General features: G+C 34.4%; 2 protein-coding genes across 4 annotated transcripts; both read right to left on the bottom strand.

Annotated features, from left to right (window-relative positions):
- Positions 1 to 104: 104 nt before the first annotated feature.
- LOC128233519 (BTB/POZ domain-containing protein 6-like) lies at positions 105 to 2,944 on the bottom strand. Its single transcript, XM_052947226.1, has 3 exons — positions 2,722 to 2,944; positions 1,997 to 2,091; positions 105 to 1,351 (listed from the first exon to the last, which is right to left on the bottom strand). Exons 1-3 carry the CDS (start codon positions 2,884 to 2,886, stop codon positions 286 to 288), a joined length of 1,326 nt encoding a protein of 441 aa, XP_052803186.1. The 5' UTR covers positions 2,887 to 2,944; the 3' UTR covers positions 105 to 285.
- Positions 2,945 to 3,481: 537 nt separating this feature from the next.
- LOC128234114 (meiosis-specific coiled-coil domain-containing protein MEIOC-like) lies at positions 3,482 to 19,770 on the bottom strand. 3 transcript variants are annotated; one of them, XM_052948132.1, is made up of 9 exons: positions 19,665 to 19,770; positions 15,389 to 15,539; positions 14,704 to 14,923; positions 13,779 to 14,008; positions 12,524 to 12,689; positions 12,238 to 12,322; positions 10,830 to 10,964; positions 10,013 to 10,193; positions 3,482 to 9,736 (listed from the first exon to the last, which is right to left on the bottom strand). In XM_052948132.1, the coding sequence occupies exons 2-9, from the start codon at positions 15,495 to 15,497 to the stop codon at positions 9,528 to 9,530; spliced, it is 1,335 nt and encodes a 444-aa protein (XP_052804092.1). In that variant the 5' UTR covers positions 15,498 to 15,539; positions 19,665 to 19,770; the 3' UTR covers positions 3,482 to 9,527. The 3 variants fall into 3 exon arrangements, with proteins under 3 accessions (XP_052804092.1, XP_052804090.1, XP_052804091.1); XM_052948130.1 differs by having other exon boundaries at positions 12,524 to 14,008; XM_052948131.1 differs by having other exon boundaries at positions 12,524 to 14,008; positions 19,661 to 19,743.
- Positions 19,771 to 19,805: the final 35 nt, after the last annotated feature.

Genomic DNA, 19,805 nt, shown 5'->3' with positions numbered 1-19,805 from the left:
AGCTATCCTTTAACAATATTTGATATTTTATAAAATCCAAAAGTATACCAACAAATTTCTTATTTTTGTGTGACATAGTTATAGCCTGCAGATAAAACCTGATAAAAAAGATAACAAGACGTGCAAGGGCATGCAATAGATTTCATTTCATGAACACCAAAAGCAAGTACATTTGTGTATTTCATAGTAGTGAATCATGAAATATAACTATTGCATTCATACACTAAAACAATTTGTTTTCCTCTATTAACTTGTAAAGGGAGATCACTGCAAAAGTAAATAAGTCTATTTGTATAGCAGGGCATATATCTGACCCGACTCGACGTTGGTATTGTTAGCGTACATGGGACTATTTCTGAACCTAAACACAACCCCCTCTCCCTTCACTTCCTTCTGCCCATCTGTGCCAAAATATGACCTTCCCCCACTCATTTGCTGGGTTACGGTATACCAACAACTTTCTGAGATGGCTACCGGCTTAGGAAAATTTATGTCAACCATTTTGTCATTTGTAGCTTGGAGGATTTCTAGATGTTTTCGGCTTGCTAAGCAGATATTGGTTTCATCATATATACTCAGTGATCCTCGAATAATTCCATTTTGGAATGGCGATAATATAGTAATACCAACAAGAGATATATCTCGGGATGCTTTGAATGAAATGGCATCAATCATGTTGTCATTTTCCCAGAAATCAAACAATGTCCCTCCAACGACTTCCTTGAACCTCTCAGCTCTGTATGAAGGTGCAGAAACTCTAGGTTTAGAGCAGAACTTTGTCTTCTCACTGATATTGGGTCCACCATCCCGCGGTGAGTGGTTGAATTGCTGGTATACCGACAACTTTTCTTCCTGGGTCAAAATGTCCCCATGTGATACCATTTCAGTAAAGAGCATTTCATTCATAAATGGAAATCGTATTGCAAACAAAATACCACCTAATATTTCTCGTAAGTTTGCATCATTAATATCAATATTCATGGACCCACATTTTTCTTCTGCCCAGCTTTTGCAAGCTATGAATATCAAATCCTCAGGAACATTTAATCTGTCATTCTCAACAATCTTTTTCATACAGTCTGCACAAAGATTGTGAAAATCATGGTCCTCATTCCTTAGCACATCAAACGCATTGGAGAATATTGTTGTTAAACAGTTCTCCCACAATTTTCTTTCATCAAAAAGATGGGCCTGCTCCATAACTGTGCAAACATTTGATGAATTGATCTCATTTTGGAGGAATACCCGACACTCATCTGTCAGTGTTTGAACACCATACTTCTTAGCTGTGTACATCAGACCCATTACATTGTTTGGCATGATTTCCGTCTTTCCTCCATTATAAAGGTACCTGAAAGTAGAAAAATATCAAAATGATTTTTTTGCAGGTAATTTCTGGAGGAACCTAAATTATTTTGTGACTTAACCAAGGTACGCAGATTGATCAGTTAAATCGGTGTTTGATATGTTGCTCATGTTTTTTACCTGTTTTTTTTTTCTAAGTATTTTATAGCCCTTGTGCCAGTATTTCTGTCATCTTGCACAAAATATAGCTATGGTATTTTAACACTATTAATGAAGATTTCCACATGAAAAATGTACCCACATAACCAGTGATTCTACACATGCATAACAAGGCACATAACTCTAGCTATGACACTTGTTCAGTTTATAATACTCTAAAACTGACCACCAGTTTTTTTCCATGCCAAAAGTGTGGATCTCAAACTTAATTGAAAGTTTTACTTGCAAAATCATATAAACATTGCCTATATTCAAGATATTAGATCTAATCAAAATATTAGCTTTGAAATAGATACTCCAATAACTCAGATTATGACAAAAATATCAATTTAAAGTTTTAGCGTAAGAAATGTTAGTTCAAATGTTATTATTGATGACATGCATATTCATGTGTTACAAGGCCCCTAACTCTGACCTTGCAAGCTCCATCCTTCTTTAGCTGTTTCATTTACAAAAAACATTTATCAAGTACCTAAGAAAGTCGACCATTATGTCATACTCTATGTCCGGGATAATGACTTCACTTCCTGTCTCTGGCAACCCTCCATAGAACATGGTGTAGAATACCTGCACAATACATAATGTATGAGAATAAATATGTATGCTAAAGCAAATAACTGAAGGGAAAAAGCGCACCATTTGTACAAGTTATGTTGTTTCAGTATGGCAGGGTTCATTTAATTTCTTTAATGTTGGTATAAACAAAAAATGATTGTTCATTTAATCAGTCTGTCTGGTTTTAACCAATCAAATAGTGTTTTTTATCATCTGCTGAAAAGCGTAGTCTTAAGGGTCACTCACTCGTTTTATAATTAAAAAGTTTTAATATTAATTTTGTGTATATCAAATAGCTTGTAGCATTGATAAATATTTGAAATCATGTCAGAAAATACTACATTTTGCCAAAATTGTAGTTACACTGTTGGAAATTGATTGGTAACTTTTAGGCTTGGATTCACTTTCTGTTCAAATAAATATTTATCAACAATCATTCACTATTAGTATTGGCATTTGTACATTATAAAATAATTCAATTTAAGAGATTTAAATCTAATTGTCCATTTTAAAAATGCCTCATAAAATCCTATGAATTGGTATTCGTATATTAGGCTGTAGTGTATTCCATTTGAGCTGAATAATTCTAAATAATTATAGTAAACTTTTTCTAGAAGTCATTCATAGGAAATAAATACTTACAGGACTTCTGCTTGCTAGAATAAACTTGTGGCATGGAAGTTGTTGTGCCTTTTCTCCCATTTTGAGAACAATATCTGTGCCTAGGCCCTTCTCAAACATGTGCAGGTTTGTCTCTGCAAGACTTCTTCCAATCTGCCAATCTATAACTCCATCAGTTGCATCCATAATGCAGATAGCTCATTTTATTCTTTAAAAAATAGGGAGAAAAACTACATACTGGCAAATTTTGTTCTCTTAATTTCCTTTGTTTTTCGAGTGTTTTATGAACTTGTATTGATTAACAAATTAACTAAAGTTATTTTCAATTGTAGATAACTACTTCTATAGGCTTAACAGTGTAACATTTGTAATTTAATATCCTAGTTCAAATCCACTGCTATTGTTTCAAACTAAGTTGCTTCATTGAATATCGCATTATTACTTGTGAAAAGTAAAATCAGAGCGTGCAATATTATATAAGTATAAAAAAAAGAGGTCAAAGAAACTGGATTCATGGCACTGCATTCAAAAATTACCTTTGAGGTAAGGGTGTAAGTATTGCTTTTTAAGGTGCCAACTGGATGAAGTTGTTTTCTAGGATATGACAACATCAGAATTTTCAACTTACTATTCAGAACTTGGCCGACTATCTCAGGGTGTATTTCATCCATCATGGTCATAAATTACGATTCGACTAACAAATAACTCTTTAAAGTTCTATATTTAATTATTTTTTTTATATACTTGGGTTCATGGGGAGTAGTATTAAAACAAGCTAGAATAGGTTTTAAGATTTATTTTTCAAATAAAAAAGATAAAGGTGAACTAGCATAGTAATAAAGAGAATAAATAAATTAGTAAATAAACCCAACTGTTATAACCTTTCTAACAATAAATCTGAACATCAAGGTAAATCTTTCTATAATTATATACAATCTTCATTTGATAAAACAACCCCTTATTTTCATTGCATTGGATTGTAGGCCATAAAAAATCTAATACAAACATTATAAGGCCAAAATTACAAGACTTGGGTGTTATTTTCAACGCAGCAAATTTCATTTCTGAGCATTCAAGATATGGCACATATGTGGTTTACTCATAAATTATAGTTTTGCATTATTTCTAATTACTGTATCAACTTAAGTCATATTCATACATGTTTTATGTCTGTATATCCTAAACATCAGAAAAAAAATCTTTAAAAAGTTCAACATAACATTGATATTTAAAAACTATTCTGATATGACATAATTTTGAATTTTACAAATCATAAAAGCACTTCTATTTTCTTAGCACACCTATTACCCTAAGCTGTAAGACAAAAACTTTGGTACTATCGTTTTCTCCTTAAAGCTGTAGACACAACATACAACTGTGTCACAAAAACATGATTTTGAGAGTACCATTGAAACTTACACTCGATGTAAGGAAGTTTAAAACTATGTAAGGAAAAGTCGATAACTAGCAATACAGTAGATATTAACTACATTAGACTTCTATTTCATTATAAACTATCTACAGCCCTGTATGTACATAAATTAAAATGTAATTCAAGATAGCCAGCTATCTCGTAGTCTGTATACTCTATTATTATAAAGAAATGAATAGGAACACTAAGATATTTAATGCTATTCTAACATCATAACTATGGCTAGTTAACTAAAAATACTATTTCTCTTTTACAATAATGAACTTTACTCCAAATCAACGTACTTTTTAATATCGCTTCACTAATAAATATAGAATACTTTATCGAGGTTGATGGTTCTTTACTAAGAATGGTTATTTGTATCACTTTCTTCAGTTAACAAAATGAAGTTTTTTCTTCAAGAAAAAATTGCAGGATGATATTTCTTAATTAAGTATCATTGTATAAATCAGTAACCAGTATGGCCATTATATTTTTTTATCTTTATGTGGTGAAATTATAGGTCAGAAAGTTTCTTTAAAACTGTTAAATTAAACTAATAATTATATTAGAACAAATGATCATTGACTTTTGTAGAGATCTAAACTGAATGAGAAAAACAAAATATTTCACAAAGGCGACTATGAGACATAACTATTTCATTTTTTAAAATATTTTTTTAAAACTTACTTCCTTAACTGTGCTTTCAAGCTTTAATAGATTACCAATGCCAAGCTGTCAATCATTATAAATGACAAACTGTGGATGAAGATTTTATACTTTGATGCTGTAATGTGACAAAAAACAAATGCCATACATAAAAGTCAAGAATTTTAAACGGTACAACAGGATAAAAATCTACCATCTCAGGATAAAAATCTACCGTCGCATAAGGCCATAATAGATTAATGTTGGGTTCCAAACTTCTAATATTCAAACCTGTCTTGCTGGCAAGAAAAACCAAACAATTGTTGTAAAAAAGCATACCCAGTATCATCATTAATTTAACCTCCAAGATTTATACAGCAGGTAGTCTGGAGGCAGTCCAAAAGTTCAAACAGCAAGCCAGCAATGTAGAAAAAACAGTTGCAGGTTCACAAAAAAAACTATTTATGACTCATTATATACTTTCATTATTATATATGGTAAGCTTCCTAAATTTGGTTATCATTTCTATATTTGAATTATGAAAACAGTTGATAATTTGGTTATTGCCAGATGACGCCTAAACCTATAATCACTTTGGCATGGACTAACCATGTATGTCATGATTGTGAAAATATTCTATGATCGAAACATGGTCTTTTCAACCATCTAGGTTTAAAAGACTGTGGAGACGCAATACATCAAAACACTTAATGCTGAATATACTTGTTACTTGTATATAGTAAACAACAACAATGAATACACGTCCGTGCTAAAATAGGAAACCTTGTGCCCGTTATAGGTACCTGAAGCGCAAAATACAGTTTAAAGGTCTAACATAAAAGTAACTATAACTATAACAATTCTAGCTCCATTTCTTAATAGGCTTTAACTATAATCCAATAATAAACACCAACTACATGTACAAATACAATGATACAGTTGAAACGATTATGTCCCTATGTAATATGTCCTCAAATGAAAATGTAAGATACAAGGTCTTAACAATGATGAAGAAAACATGAAAGAAAGGATGATACCGTAAATGCCATCAAAGAGGAAAATACAACATAATTAATATTGCAGAAATTAGGAACAAACACAACAATATGTAAACATATTATAACTACATAGTACACTGCTACCTGAGAAATAATTGTGCACAAGAGATGAAAATCTACATAAACCATGTTCAACAACAAAGGTACATTGTATCTAATATACTGTTAAAGCAATAATAAACTAAAACTTTTAATCACAGACTATTTAAGCAACAGCATTAAAATGTAATCTTTCTCTGACACCAAAAAGCTATATAACACAGAATAATAATATGTAACAAAAATGTATGGAGTGCATCATAATCAATTCATTGCTATCATCTCAAATAAAAAATAAACGCTTTTCAGCAGTAAACAAAAGCTACATGTATGACTATATTACATAAGCAAAGTTCCAAGGTAAGACTTCACTAATGTCACTAAGGCATTATTATTTTTGCTATTCTTGCATTATAAATACTGAATTTAACTTAATCATATTGATCTATTTTAAGGTAAACCATCCATCATTAGGATGCAAAGATATGTTCGTGCATTTTAGATATTAACATCGAGATCATTTCTATGTTTAATTCATACAACTGATTAACCATTATATTACTTTTGCATGTATTTTATTTTTGATCAACGCCAATATGTTGCTACTTTTATGAAATGATATATCAAAGGGAGGTGATAATACAAAATTTACTATCATTCCATAGCACTTTTTATTTTTATTTTTTAAACACCATAATGCTTATATAAAAAGCTCTCTGTGAAAACTTAACAAATATTCAAACCTCAAAATGAAACTTTACCAGTAGCAATTTTGAAGTTTTTATGATGGATGCATTACCTTAAAATTTCTTCAAGTAGTATCATTAGTAAAATTAACTTAATCTATTTCAAGTATTTTTACAATCTTACGTTTAACTAATTTTTATCTGTACTAGTTTTTAAATACATTTCTAGTCAATACACAGGTTTACAAAAATATTTGCTAAATGAAAATTATTTAGGATACTTAAAATTTTGTAATAAACATGAGATCATAATTTTGGCCATGTCCAAACATTAAATTGACCTGTTTGTTATAAGCTCTCAAAAGCCTCAATGTATAATACATTCTACCAGCATTATATTTTAGATAATCACAGCACTAAATATCACAGTTAAGGGTATTACACATTGTAATAAACACATATGTACAGTCTTAAGCACTTTTATATATACACTCAAATACAGTTAAAGCAAACAAACAATATGTATCAGCACATTTATATAGTTTCCATCAAATCCAGCCATTCTGGGAAAATGTTCTGACCTCAAAAATAGAGAGTATCAGTTGTTCATTAATTTCATGTTATCAACATATTTAACAATATAATATTCTTTTAAGAATTTAGAACAGAAGGATACTTTAATAATGAGAATCTATACACAATTTACTTTATTGTATTATATGTAAAATAATGGTAGTATTGCCAAAATATTATCAGTTAATGTTTTGTTATATGCAATGTTAAAGTGGTTTTTTTTAACTTCAAAAACAATCAAAAACAAAAAGATACTTAATAGGTTTTGTTAGAAAACTTAAGTGTCTTACATAGGAAAACATCCAAGCATTTATAAAAGTTGGATGTTACTGAAAATGAAGCCAAACAAATAAACGCCTGAGAAATGTTTGACTTATTACTTATAAAGAGCCATGAACTCAAATATCTGACACATTCTGTGGAATATATTCTTGTGAATGCTTAATATAATGTCAATTTAAATAATGACAATGGTCACTCAACAGTTTCAATATCATAGATCATAAATGACTAGGTAGAATATATAATCTGAAAGCAATACTGTTTTGAATAATGTGAAAGACAATAAATTCAAAAAAAAAAATCAGTACACAGGTTTTATAAATTATATAGCAATTTGCCAACAAATTAAAGTATACAGTTTCCATTCTCAGATGACTTTTCTTAATGGTGAGGCCAAAAACACCAAATTTAATGCACAGAGTTACCTCTAGACATGTTTGGTATTAGAGTAGCTCATATAGAAATAAATAAACTTATCAAGTGAAATAAATTACCTTTTTTACTGATTGAAATCAATTATTATATGTATGGGCAAAAGAAACAGATTTTGATGAGGCAATACATGTAAAGATGATAGTTTTTCAAAAAAAATAAGTGAGCATAGGCCTGCAACTATTCAGGAACCACTGAGGAGCACTATTATATAGCCTTGCAGCACACAGGTCGGTATGGGAACTATTATATGATTTTAGATTATAAGCCCTTTTTTTCAAACAGATAAAACTACGCTAAAAGACACAATGTGATCAAAACACTGACAGAAATAAAGCTGTATGTGCAATGTCTTTAATAGGAAATCTCATTTCAAATGCACCAAGAGAAAAAGTGTAAAGTTATAAATGTATATTATGTACAATATGGAAGAAACATGATCAACAGTGCTATTGCATACACTATACAAGGAAGAAAGCAACTTTACACTGAGATATCAAGCTTGTTACAATAGACAAATGGTAACTCTGTACATAACAACAACATATTATGAGTGATGAAGTACATGAATATGACATGTCTCAAAATCAGATCAAAAACATGAGCAATGATTATCTTTTCTAAAATGCAGATTGTATCCAATCAACAATAAATCATTAAGAATAATGACCTGAAGCAGTTGATCAAAAACATATCATTCCAATAACATTCCAAGTTGCTAAGAAGCAAATAATAACTGTAGAATATGCCCAAACAATGTCAGATCTTTGGTTGAAAGGGTTGAAATGCATGGCAAAAAGGATGAAACTTATGAACATATTTGATAATTTTGTCTTATTAGAATTATAAATATTATCTTGTAAAATACACACTCCTAATTCATCAACTTGAAAATACAACTTATTGTATCATGAATTCTGATACAATCATATTTGAACAAAACTGTCTTTGCTAATTAATACTGCCTCAGCTTAACCGTGATTCGGATACAAAAAAATACATCACAAATAAGACCATGTCACTATAAAACTCTTTCGCTATGTGGCCATGCCACATTAAAACTCTATCTCTATGTGACCATGCCATCTTAAAACTCTATCTCTATGTGACCAAGCCACCCTAAAACTCTACATCTATGTGAGCATGCCACTTTAAAACTATATCTCTATGTGATCATGCCACTTTAAAACTCTATCTCTATGTGATCATGCCACCTTAAAACTCTATCTCTATGTGATCATGCCACTTTAAAACTTTATCTCTATGTGATCAAGCAATCTAAAACTCTATCTCTATGTGATTGTGCCACTTTAAAAATCTATCTCTATGTGATCATTTAATGATCTTAAACACAATTCCTACTAACAACATAAAGGAAAAAATACACCAAAAGTCATCACTACTTCAGTATTTAGAACTGTAAGCTTACAAAACAATTATCATGATAAGGCCTTCGAAAGCAAGGTAAAAACATAGCATTGAAAATATATAGAGACAAATCAAACTAATGCTCATATTGACAAGCAGACACCTACATGAACTGCTAAAAATTTGGTCCTGTGGCAAGTGTAACCGCCAGTTATTGCCAGCTGTGGTCCTATTTACATCCTCAGACAAGAATTTCACTGAGTATAAGGCCAAAGAGCCAGAATGACTCAAAGAGCTTTGTACAACTAAAGAAGCAAACTCTGGTCCGTTTTACTGGGAATTGGGTCTTGGAGCCAATGTCATTGTTGGCTGTTGGACCCTGTAGATGTTAACCCCGTCCTGTTTCTGGAGAACAATGCCCATGTGTGAGAGGTCCGGGTTATCTAGAGTGGCCATCTGCAGGGCACACCAATTGGCTGTGCGCGCTTTACGGGTAAGCATGGTCAACTCAGCAATGGCAGCAGCTAGAGCAGTGATGTCTGAAACATTAATGTTTCTCATACATACATGTATTAAGTTTAAAATTTAATGCACCAACTAAAATAGAATCCTGGACCCGCCACAGATGTATTCGTGATCGAAAACGGAGGTAAATAAGACTAAAGTGTTTCGTTGGTACCTTCTTGATAATACCTTCGAACCATATTAAATAATCATCCAAAAGGTTATAATATATCTACAATAAATATACAGGAATACTACACAAACTGAAAGATTAATGAAACAAAGTCATGTTCATTTCAAATTGTTTGTACCTTTCTCATTGTCATTCCTAGTGGACCCATTGCGGTGCCGGTTGGCAGCATTAACAATCTCTTCCTTTCGTCGTGCCTGAACCTTACGTATCCCCTCCAGCCAGCGCTCCAGGGCTGAGTGTACACTTGGGTGGATGTTCAACTCTCGTAAACGCTCCATTTTTTCAACCAGTGTTATTATCTGTACAATACATACTCAATTTAAAAAGGTCTCCAAAACCTCCTGACAACTGTTTGCTTACATTTTGGTTTGAACACAAAATTATGTTTATGTACATGGCTTATTTTACATGAAATGTTTTGAATAAGAAACTTCTAAAAAAACACAACTCAAATCTTTTAAACAGTCCCTTCTAAATTAAGTCCAGACTATTTCATAATCCTTCTAAATAAGTCTCACATCATCATGTATAATGTCAGTTAAAATGCCAAAACAGTATAAACTATTATGTAAGTATAGTTATAATTATCTTGTGTTTCTGGTCTGGATCTAAGAATCCTACTTAAGGGTATGCACATTAATGGCCATACAGTGTGCCCTAGGACCAGATCTTTCAATCCGCACCAAAAACACAGAATTTTTGTGATGTGAATTCTGTCAGTAATTTTTCATAATGTGGCGATTCGAAAGCAGCGCTTCAGAACTGATTCCCCAATAGAAAAAAAATCTTGACAAATAAAGGATTCTAAATATAAATTAAACAATATATTTAATGGCAAAACACATCTTTGTTTTGTGATGAAATTTTGCAGGACACCCTGTAATTTTCTAGGGTTCATAAAATAAATAAGTAAGTGTTGAGCCCTGTATTCATACCCTAGCATGTTCTTTGAAGGAGTCCACTATAAGCCTATCAACACGTGAAGGGTTGGCAGGGAGGCGGGGCACCACGATGTTGTTGGCACTGGACACCTTCTTGCCTGGATTCTGTCTAGCCAGCTCAGCCTCAGTCTAAACACACAGCAAGATCAGTAATAGTGAAGTTTAAGACTTTATGATATTATGTGTTTAAAATAGGGATGGCAACGAGTACCTGAGTACTCGATCGAACGTCAGAGTACTTGAGTACCAAATCACTACTCGAGTTCTCGGAATTTTTAAAAAAAAACTTCTATAAAAATCACCAACTACAGACAAAATATCAGACCTTGTAAGTTGCCAAGAGGACAATTTACGTTCCCTCTAATCCCCGCTGTGTACACAATTGACCTCAATCAATTAGTTGACAGTTGTTGTGATAGTTGCAAACTGTCAACAAAGGACCCCTATTTCAAATTAGCACTGATGTCAATTAGCGAAGTTTTGATAGCGGTACTTTCACCTACACAATTCTATTGTTTACCAATTAGAGACCTTTCACCAAACAATGGACGCTTACGAGAGTATTGACCGTTACGAGAATTCATTTCTTAATGGGCGTATTTTAACTATTTTTGCAATGATTATCACAATTGATTGGTTGATATTTTAAATCAAGAATTATGAATATTAATGAGGTAAACAACAATTACACAGTACGAAAAACTATCATTTAAAAAAAATAAAAATTGTAGAGTAAACATCTGAACAACTGAACTTCGTATTGAATTTTGTTCACTATTTTTATGTATGCTATTAATTTTCGTTCATTGTAATTCTGGTTGTTGTTCATTTCTGCTGTGCATACTTGTATAAAATGAAACGAATAAGACAAATTAAAAGCCTGAAACAACATTTGTTTTCTTTTTATATCATTTTTTGTTAAAATACGTAATGAAAGTTTACTTTAAAGGTGAAAATGACCAATAATACGACCAACGCACAATATACGTCATTAATGATACATTTATACACAATCTTGTCTTTGCGAACACATATTCAATTTTTCCGAGTAATCGAGTACCCGAGTACTCGATTGAACGATCGTCTGAGTACTCGAGTATTAATTTTACTACTCGTTGCTATCCCTTGTTTAAAACTAAACAATATAAACTCTTGTTAACTTTTTCATATATAGTAACTGAACTCTATAATCAATTGAGGAATATATCCAAACGGAAGATTTATATTTAAACTTTAATGAGATTGTTATTTCTCTTTTCTCTAAAATGCATCAGGTAATCTGTTTTGCTGTCTAATTTGATGCAACATGGTTGTTGAAAATATTCATTGTACTTTGCGATTAAGTTTTACATATGAATGACTAATGTATGAAAAATAGCATTAAGGTGTTCAGAACAGCAACCTTTTTCCTTTCAGTTTCCATCTGCTTATACTGGTCGTAGCACTCCTCAAGCTTTGTATGCAATTCATTGGCTGGACCACTTCTCCTAAAATTGTACCCAGACATGTTCATGTGTATAGTTCCTCAATTTTAAAATGTATTCAATAAAATATGACACTGTATTTCAAAGATATAACTTAAAATGAATAAATGACTAAACAAGCATCACAAAACTGCCATCAAAGAGTACGCTGACTCAAATATAACAATAAATAATATAATACCCCAAAAATAACATCATTCTTACCGCTGCATTTTCATTGTTGAGAGCATTGGCTGGCATCCTTGCACATATCTGGGCGGCATCTCATAAACCATGTCAGTGTACTGTACTGGAATCATACGACCAAACGCATCAATGGCCACCAGATCATAGCCATCCGGAGGAATAACTGGTTGGGATAACAATGTCCCTGGAGGAAACATGTACGGAATTTTGGATCCATACTTCAGAAGTTGAGGGTGTGGAGGGGCCATTGGTATCTGGGCATGGCGAATAAAGTCTGGGCTGGTACCATTGGTAAAAACCTGCATTGGCATATGCTGGCTTGGTATTGTTAGGTGTAATGGGGTTGTTGAAGCTGTTGAAGGTGCAAGAGTGTACGAACTGTCATTTGTGTATCCATTTGCTGGAAACGTTCCCAGCTTTGAAGTGTTTTGCTGCTGTTGGAGATATGCCTGGTTTTGTGTAGCAGTCTGTGTTAAAAATGTTGGCGAACTAGTGGAAGATAAATGGACTGATTTCATAACACGCTCTTCCATCGTGTTTTGATCACCAGTTTTGAGATTTTGTGTCAATGGGTTCTTCAAAATCTGTATGGGAGGTTTCACTTCTGTTGACTTCAATAATACTGGTGAATCTTGGACTAGGTGTTGTGCTGATCTTATAGGTTTGAAAACTTTCATATTCATAGGTTGAGTTACAAATCTACCTTCTGGTTCATTGATTGGAGAATACATTTCACAGTACTCTCCTCTTTCAAAATTGTATCTAATGTTATCATGTTTGCCATTCACGCTGTCATTTACAAATGTCAAAGCTCTCTTTACTGAAGAATTTGACAACTGCTCGGCAATGGATTTTACATTTTTCATCAGATTTTGATTTTCATCAGAAAATCGCATGTTGCCCTTTGTCAGCTGTGTGGTTTTGAATGCAGGCATAGGGTGGAAGGATGATTCTTGCATTGCTCCAGAATTACTCAAAATAGCATGCGACTGATTTTGAGGCAAACTACCACCTAGACCTGAAATGTCCATTTTTGTTACAATATTTTGCAAATCAATCAAACTGTCACAGGACTGTCTGCTTGTCTGTGAAGCAAGAGATGAAACACTGCTTCGTTCTGACAATCTTCTTCCATCAGTACTGCTTGTCTGAGAATTAAAAAAGTCAAAATCAAAATGTCCACGTTCAATTACATCACATGATCTATTCAGTTCTTCCACACCATTGTATGTATTATCATCATTTCCATTTCTTTGTGGAACATAAACATTACCAGGCTGTGACACAGAAGTACCATTATGTAACATTGAGTTCTGACTCAGACTGCTCTTATTCAACGCCCCACTCTGTTGTAACTGTGAACTTCTCCTATCCTCCCAGTAGTTTGGTGTGCTGTGGAATTGTGCAGGGAAAGTGAGTGGACTCTGGATGTTGGAGGAATCATGGAGGCCGCTATCATCAAGGCTGGAGGACCACAAACTGCTCAAACTGCTGTCATCTCTCCTGTAGATAAGTATATTTGTTGGTTAAATTTAATTTTTCTTTTTTTTAACATTTCTACTGCCAAGTGGCACGTTTTGAAACACTCTTAAAGAGAAGAATTCTTAAATAAGGCCAAGGAGAAAAAAATAATTATTATCTTCTTTTCATTATCAAAAGACATGAAAAAGTGAATGAATAAATAATCACATTTGAAATCTGTTTCATCAAAAAAAGTTTGCTCGTTTCATCAAATATAACAAATGACAGGGCATGAAAACTCACAGGCAAAAAATAAATGGTAACAACGTACTTGCATGCAAACAATATTCACTAATCGCTTCCAGGTCAATATAAGGTAAATTTTTGTTTCGACCTCAACTGTCCTAAATTCGGACACACATATTCCGATACAGATTATCAGAATACCTACCTGGATGCAAATCAGGAATGACTTATACAGAAGAATAGGATGTAACCATTTGTTTTATATCGTGCTTTAGTCTGACCTCATGTTATTTATGGATATTATGTAATGCAACCTAAATCAGTTTTCAAATCTAAATGACCTTAATTTAAATACATACTAAAGTTGCAATTTATATATACTATCTTACAGTAAGGGGGGTTATGATTATGCATCAAATAGTGAAGCCAAAGCCTGAAATAGCTGATTAATAAATTTATATAAAAATATTTTCAGACTAATTTAATCAAACCTGTCACTTTGAAGACTAGAAAGTAGTGTGTTTGCATTGCTTGTAGAATTGCAAATGTTGTTAAAGGCGAACAGTGAGTTGTCATCATCCACAATCTGGTTCACAAGATCTTCCAAACCTAACACATGAGACTGGTCCCCTTTCAAACTTGTGCTGAGATTAAATTTGTCCCCAAAACTCAGTTGTTCGAAGAATCCAGAGTCTGAAGTTTGGTTGTGCACTGAAAAATAAGGTTCACTATCATTTCAATAATGAATTATTATAATGTTACATATGAGCACCATCAAGCTAACATCAACTGTCATTGTACAGTCGAAAATGGACCATAACTCTAGAATAGGTGTTAAAGCCAGAGTTATAGACCTTAATATACATGTGAGTAATTTCTTTAGTAATATGTGTACAAAGTTACATTTGAATATCTTAAACAATTTTTCATTATTAAGATTAAAGTTTTTTTCTTTGGGATGTACATGCCTGAATTCATACACTACTGCTTGGCATTACATTTTTTAACAAACCCTGCTGTATAAAACCCAGAATTTGCGCAAGCATGAAAGCAGTCACGTTCTTATTTCAACCACTGATGTTTTTTCCCTATCAAACAGAGTTCTAGGCACCCTTTTATTATTTTCCAATCATTCACCAGTAAAACATCTAAACTATTCATATTAAGGTTACTTACATTTTCCTGCATCTTCATAGTTGCTGTTGAGAGATTGGTGTTTTCTGTTCCCATGGAAGGAGGGTAGGGAGTTTTCCCAGCAAGACTCAGCCTCGTGTAGATTGGTCATGGTGGTCAATTGTTTAATGTTTACACTCCCATCACTTAAAAACTGGAAAGCAACGTACTTAATGGAAAATACAAAATATCAGAGAATATTCAAATATTAAACCAACTAATACAAGAGATGTTTGTCAAACATTATGCCCCCCCTGAGCGCCATGTTGTCAGGATTATATGGACAATTGAATGAAATATGCATGGACCGAAATGACAGCTGATTTGTTGCTGTTTTAAGATTATGACCATTAAAGTGTGAGGATAAAGTGTTTTATGACTGTCATGACCTTTGACTCTATGAACTCAAAATCCAGAGTCATCAGCTGGTCACCAGAAACCTAAATGTCAAGTTTGAGGGCCATGGGTGCAGGCATTGTCAAGTTATCACAAGACAAGTTTTTTTCGTTCAAGGTCACTGTGACCTTGACCTTTGACCCCTAAATCATAAGGGGTCATCTACAAGTCAGATGCAACTCCAAGTCAAGTTTGAAGGCCATGGGTTCAGGCATTGTTGAGTTATCACGCGGACAACCTTTTACCATTCAAGATCATTGTGACCTTGACCTTTGGCTCTATGAATCCTAAAATCAATAAGGGTGATCTACTGGTCATGCTTAACATCCATGTCAAGTTTAATGATCATAGGTTCTGGCATTGTTGAGATATCAGAGGGGGAAGATTTGTTAACTTTTTTGTGTTAAAGGTTACTGTGACATTGACCATGGCCTGATGACCCCTAAAGTCGATAGGGGTCATCTACTGGGCAGGCCCAACCTTCATGTCAAGTTTGTTAATCATAGGTCCAAGAATTGTCGAGTTTGCTTTCAAAGTCACTGTGACCTTGACCTTTGACCCCTAAAATCAATAGGGGTCATCTACTGGTCAGGTCCAACCTCCATGTCAAGTTTGAGGCCCATGGGTGCAGGCATTGTTGAGTTATCACTTGGACAACCTTTTATCATTCAAGGTCACTGTGACTTTGACCTTTGGCCCAATGACCCCTGAAATTAATAGGGACAATCTTCTGGCCAGGCTCAACCTCCAAATCAAGCTTGAGGGCCATGGGTGCAGCCATTGTCAAGTTATCACTCGGATAACCTTTTACCATTCCAGGTCACTGTGACCTTGACCTTTGGCCCAATGACCCCTTAAATCAATAGGGACCATCTTCTGGCCAGGCCCAACCGCAAAGTCAAGTTTGAGGGCCATGGGTGCAGGCATTGTCGAGTTATCACTCGGACAACCTTTTACCATTCCAGGTCAGTGACTTTGACCTTTGGCCAGATGACCCCCAAAAACCATAGGGGTCATCTCCTGGTCAGGCCAATTCTCCAAGTCAAGTTTGAGGGCCATGGGTGCAGGCATTGTTGAGTTATCAATCGGACAACCTTTTACCATTAAAGGTCACTGTGACCTTGACCTTTGGCCCAATGACCCCCAAAAACCATAGGGGTCATCTCCTGGTCAGGCCAATTCTCCAAGTCAAGTTTGAGGGCCATGGGTGCAGGCATTGTTGAGTTATCAATCGGACAACCTTTTACCATTCCAGGTCACTGTGACCTTGACCTTTGGCCCAATGACCCCCAAAAACCATAGGGGTCATCTCCTGGTCAGGCCAATTCTCCAAGTCAAGTTTGAGGGCCATGGGTGCAGGCATTGTTGAGTTATCAATCGGACAACCTTTTACCATTAAAGGTCACTGTGACCTTGACCTTTGGCCCAATGACCCCCAAAAACCATAGGGGTCATCTCCTGGTCAGGCCTAACCTCCAAGTCAAGTTTCAGGGCCATGGGTGCAGGCATTGTTGAGTTATCACTCAAACAACCTTTTACCATTCAAGGTCACTGTGACCTTGACCTTTGACCCATTGAGCCCCAAAAACAATAGGGGTCAGCTGCTGGTCAGGCCCAACCTCCAAGTCAAGTTTGAGGGCATGGGTGCAGGCATTGTCACGTTATCACTCGGACAACCTTTTACCATTCAAGGTCACTGTGACCTTGACCTTTGGCCTGATGACCCCCAAAAACAATAGGGGTCATCTACTGGTCAGGCCCAACCTCCATGTCAAGTTTGAGGGCCATGGGTGCAGGCATTGTTGAGTTATCACTCGGACAAGCTTTAAAATTATTTTACCTTTAAAGGTCACTGTGACCTTGACCTTTGACCCGATGACCCCCAAAATCAATAGGGGTCATCTACTGGTCAGGCCCAACCTTCATGTGAAGTTTGATGACCATATGTCCAGGAATTGTTGAGTTATCACTCGGACAAGCTTTGGTCTACCGACGGACCGACCGACATACTGACATGCCTGTGCAAAGCAATATACCCCTCTTCTTCGAAGGGGGGCATAAATATAACAAACTGAACAAAATGCTACAACGATTTTGCTTAAAGCAAATAAATTTGTTACTGTCAAAAAACATGGTGTGTTTTATAACCATTATTGCCTTACAACCAGTCATTTACGGTACTTTCAAAATGTTGTGTCATACACCATTTTCCGACCTAAACAAACAAACAGAGTCGGGATTTATGTTTATGCATTTATTTATATTTGGAAGTGGCTGGGCATTGCTATAGGGGGTGAGATAACAACACATCCTAGATTACAGCCTACCCATCTAGCATACATGGCCAATGACTCTTTTTGACTGAAAAATGAGGCCTTAATTCAGCCACGTTGACAATCCAGGTTTTCTTTTTTCACAAAAATGGACTCAAAATTCACCATCCAATTTTATTTTTTCTCATCTTGTATTTATGTCATCTAGTACAGTTTTGTTTAAATGTATTTCTAACCTTTTAATACTCCTCAAATTCTGTATATCTAAGTGCCTTTGCTTTGTTTCCTTGTTTGAAATATTCTTTCGTAAAGCATAATTTTAGGCATTTTGTCAATATTTTCACAATTTTAAGAGCCCTGGCTCCATTCACAAAAAGGTAGAAAAAAACACTGATGCCATACCCCTGGCAGGGAAAAAATCCCCTTGATTTAATTGATGTAAAATATTTAAAATAAAAAAATCCGGGGGATATTTATCTCCCGCTGGGAGACCGGGGGATGTATCATAATTCCGGGGGATTTCCCCCCCCCCCCCCCCCCCCCCCCCGCCGGGGGATATGGCATGTATGTGGGAGGCAGTTTACGAAATTTGAAGACAAAATTGTTTTTTGCAATACATTTTCTTACAATATATGATATATACTTAAAACTATCCTCATGATATCCAACTTGCAAATTTTGCAAATTTTAATATTATATATAATTATATGAGCAATAGGAATGGTCCTGCCAAAGCTATTGAAATTTTTGGAACATTTTTTCATGGTAATTAAAGCACTAAAATCTGCAACGACTTTAGGTAACAAATCTTGCTAAAGCAGGTTGAGAAAAAACAACTTGTTATTAATGTGTAAAGTGGCTTCGACAAGTTCATTTGGATGACTTTCTGCCCAAACAGACTGAAAATATAATCGTGAAGACTATACAGTGATTTTCAGTTAAAAACAAGTAGAACACACCAAAAAAATGTCTACACAGGCAATAAGACAATATAAACCTACATGGGGGCTAAATTCCCTGGAAAGCATTTGTGTAATATTGCAGATTGCCTTGGTTTTAGATGCATTCATAATACCCAGGGCTAATGTAAAAATCTCCTGGTTTTCACTTGAAAGTCTCCCAAAAATATGGCATGTTTTTTCCAATCGTATAATCGTCTATTGGCACCTTAGAAGTAACTGGCTTAATGAAAGCCTTAATCCTTTAGAGAATTGCAACAGACATGATTTTGTAACCATCTGGTGAAAACACATTACAATCCCTGACAATTGTCAGTTTAACAGTAAAAAATATAAATTGGGAAAAATCTTAATCTTGCCTCTCTCGCTCCGCCTCCGTAATTTTACGCAATAGCTTTCTCCTATTGCAAAGATTGATCAAATATAAATAAGGTTCTATGTGTTTTTATTTTTTTATCTAAGAACACGGAATGTTATGGCATCTGTCAAAACATAAACAAACAAATCAATAATGTTAATGCTACATTTTTGGAACCTTATTTTTGTCGGTTTAAAACGTGATTCTTCAGCATAAGTTATTCAAAATTGTTAAAACAAACTTAAAAGCTACTGAACTATTAAACAGCAATACTGTCGTTTCAATATACCTACAAAAATCGTCTTTGTTTCATTTCAGTCTTCTGCGGAGATCCTCAACAGAAGAACATTTTCTCGTATGCTAAACAGCTGATCGAAGCCTCGTTTCCAATACATTCGACAATTTCCGTACAAGTGATTGCAGTGCTACAAGGA

The sequence above is a fragment of the Mya arenaria genome, chromosome 5, assembly GCF_026914265.1.
Source record: "Mya arenaria isolate MELC-2E11 chromosome 5, ASM2691426v1".
Taxonomy (NCBI): Eukaryota; Metazoa; Mollusca; class Bivalvia; order Myida; family Myidae; genus Mya; species Mya arenaria.
This window is presented reverse-complemented; position numbering and strand designations above follow the sequence as displayed.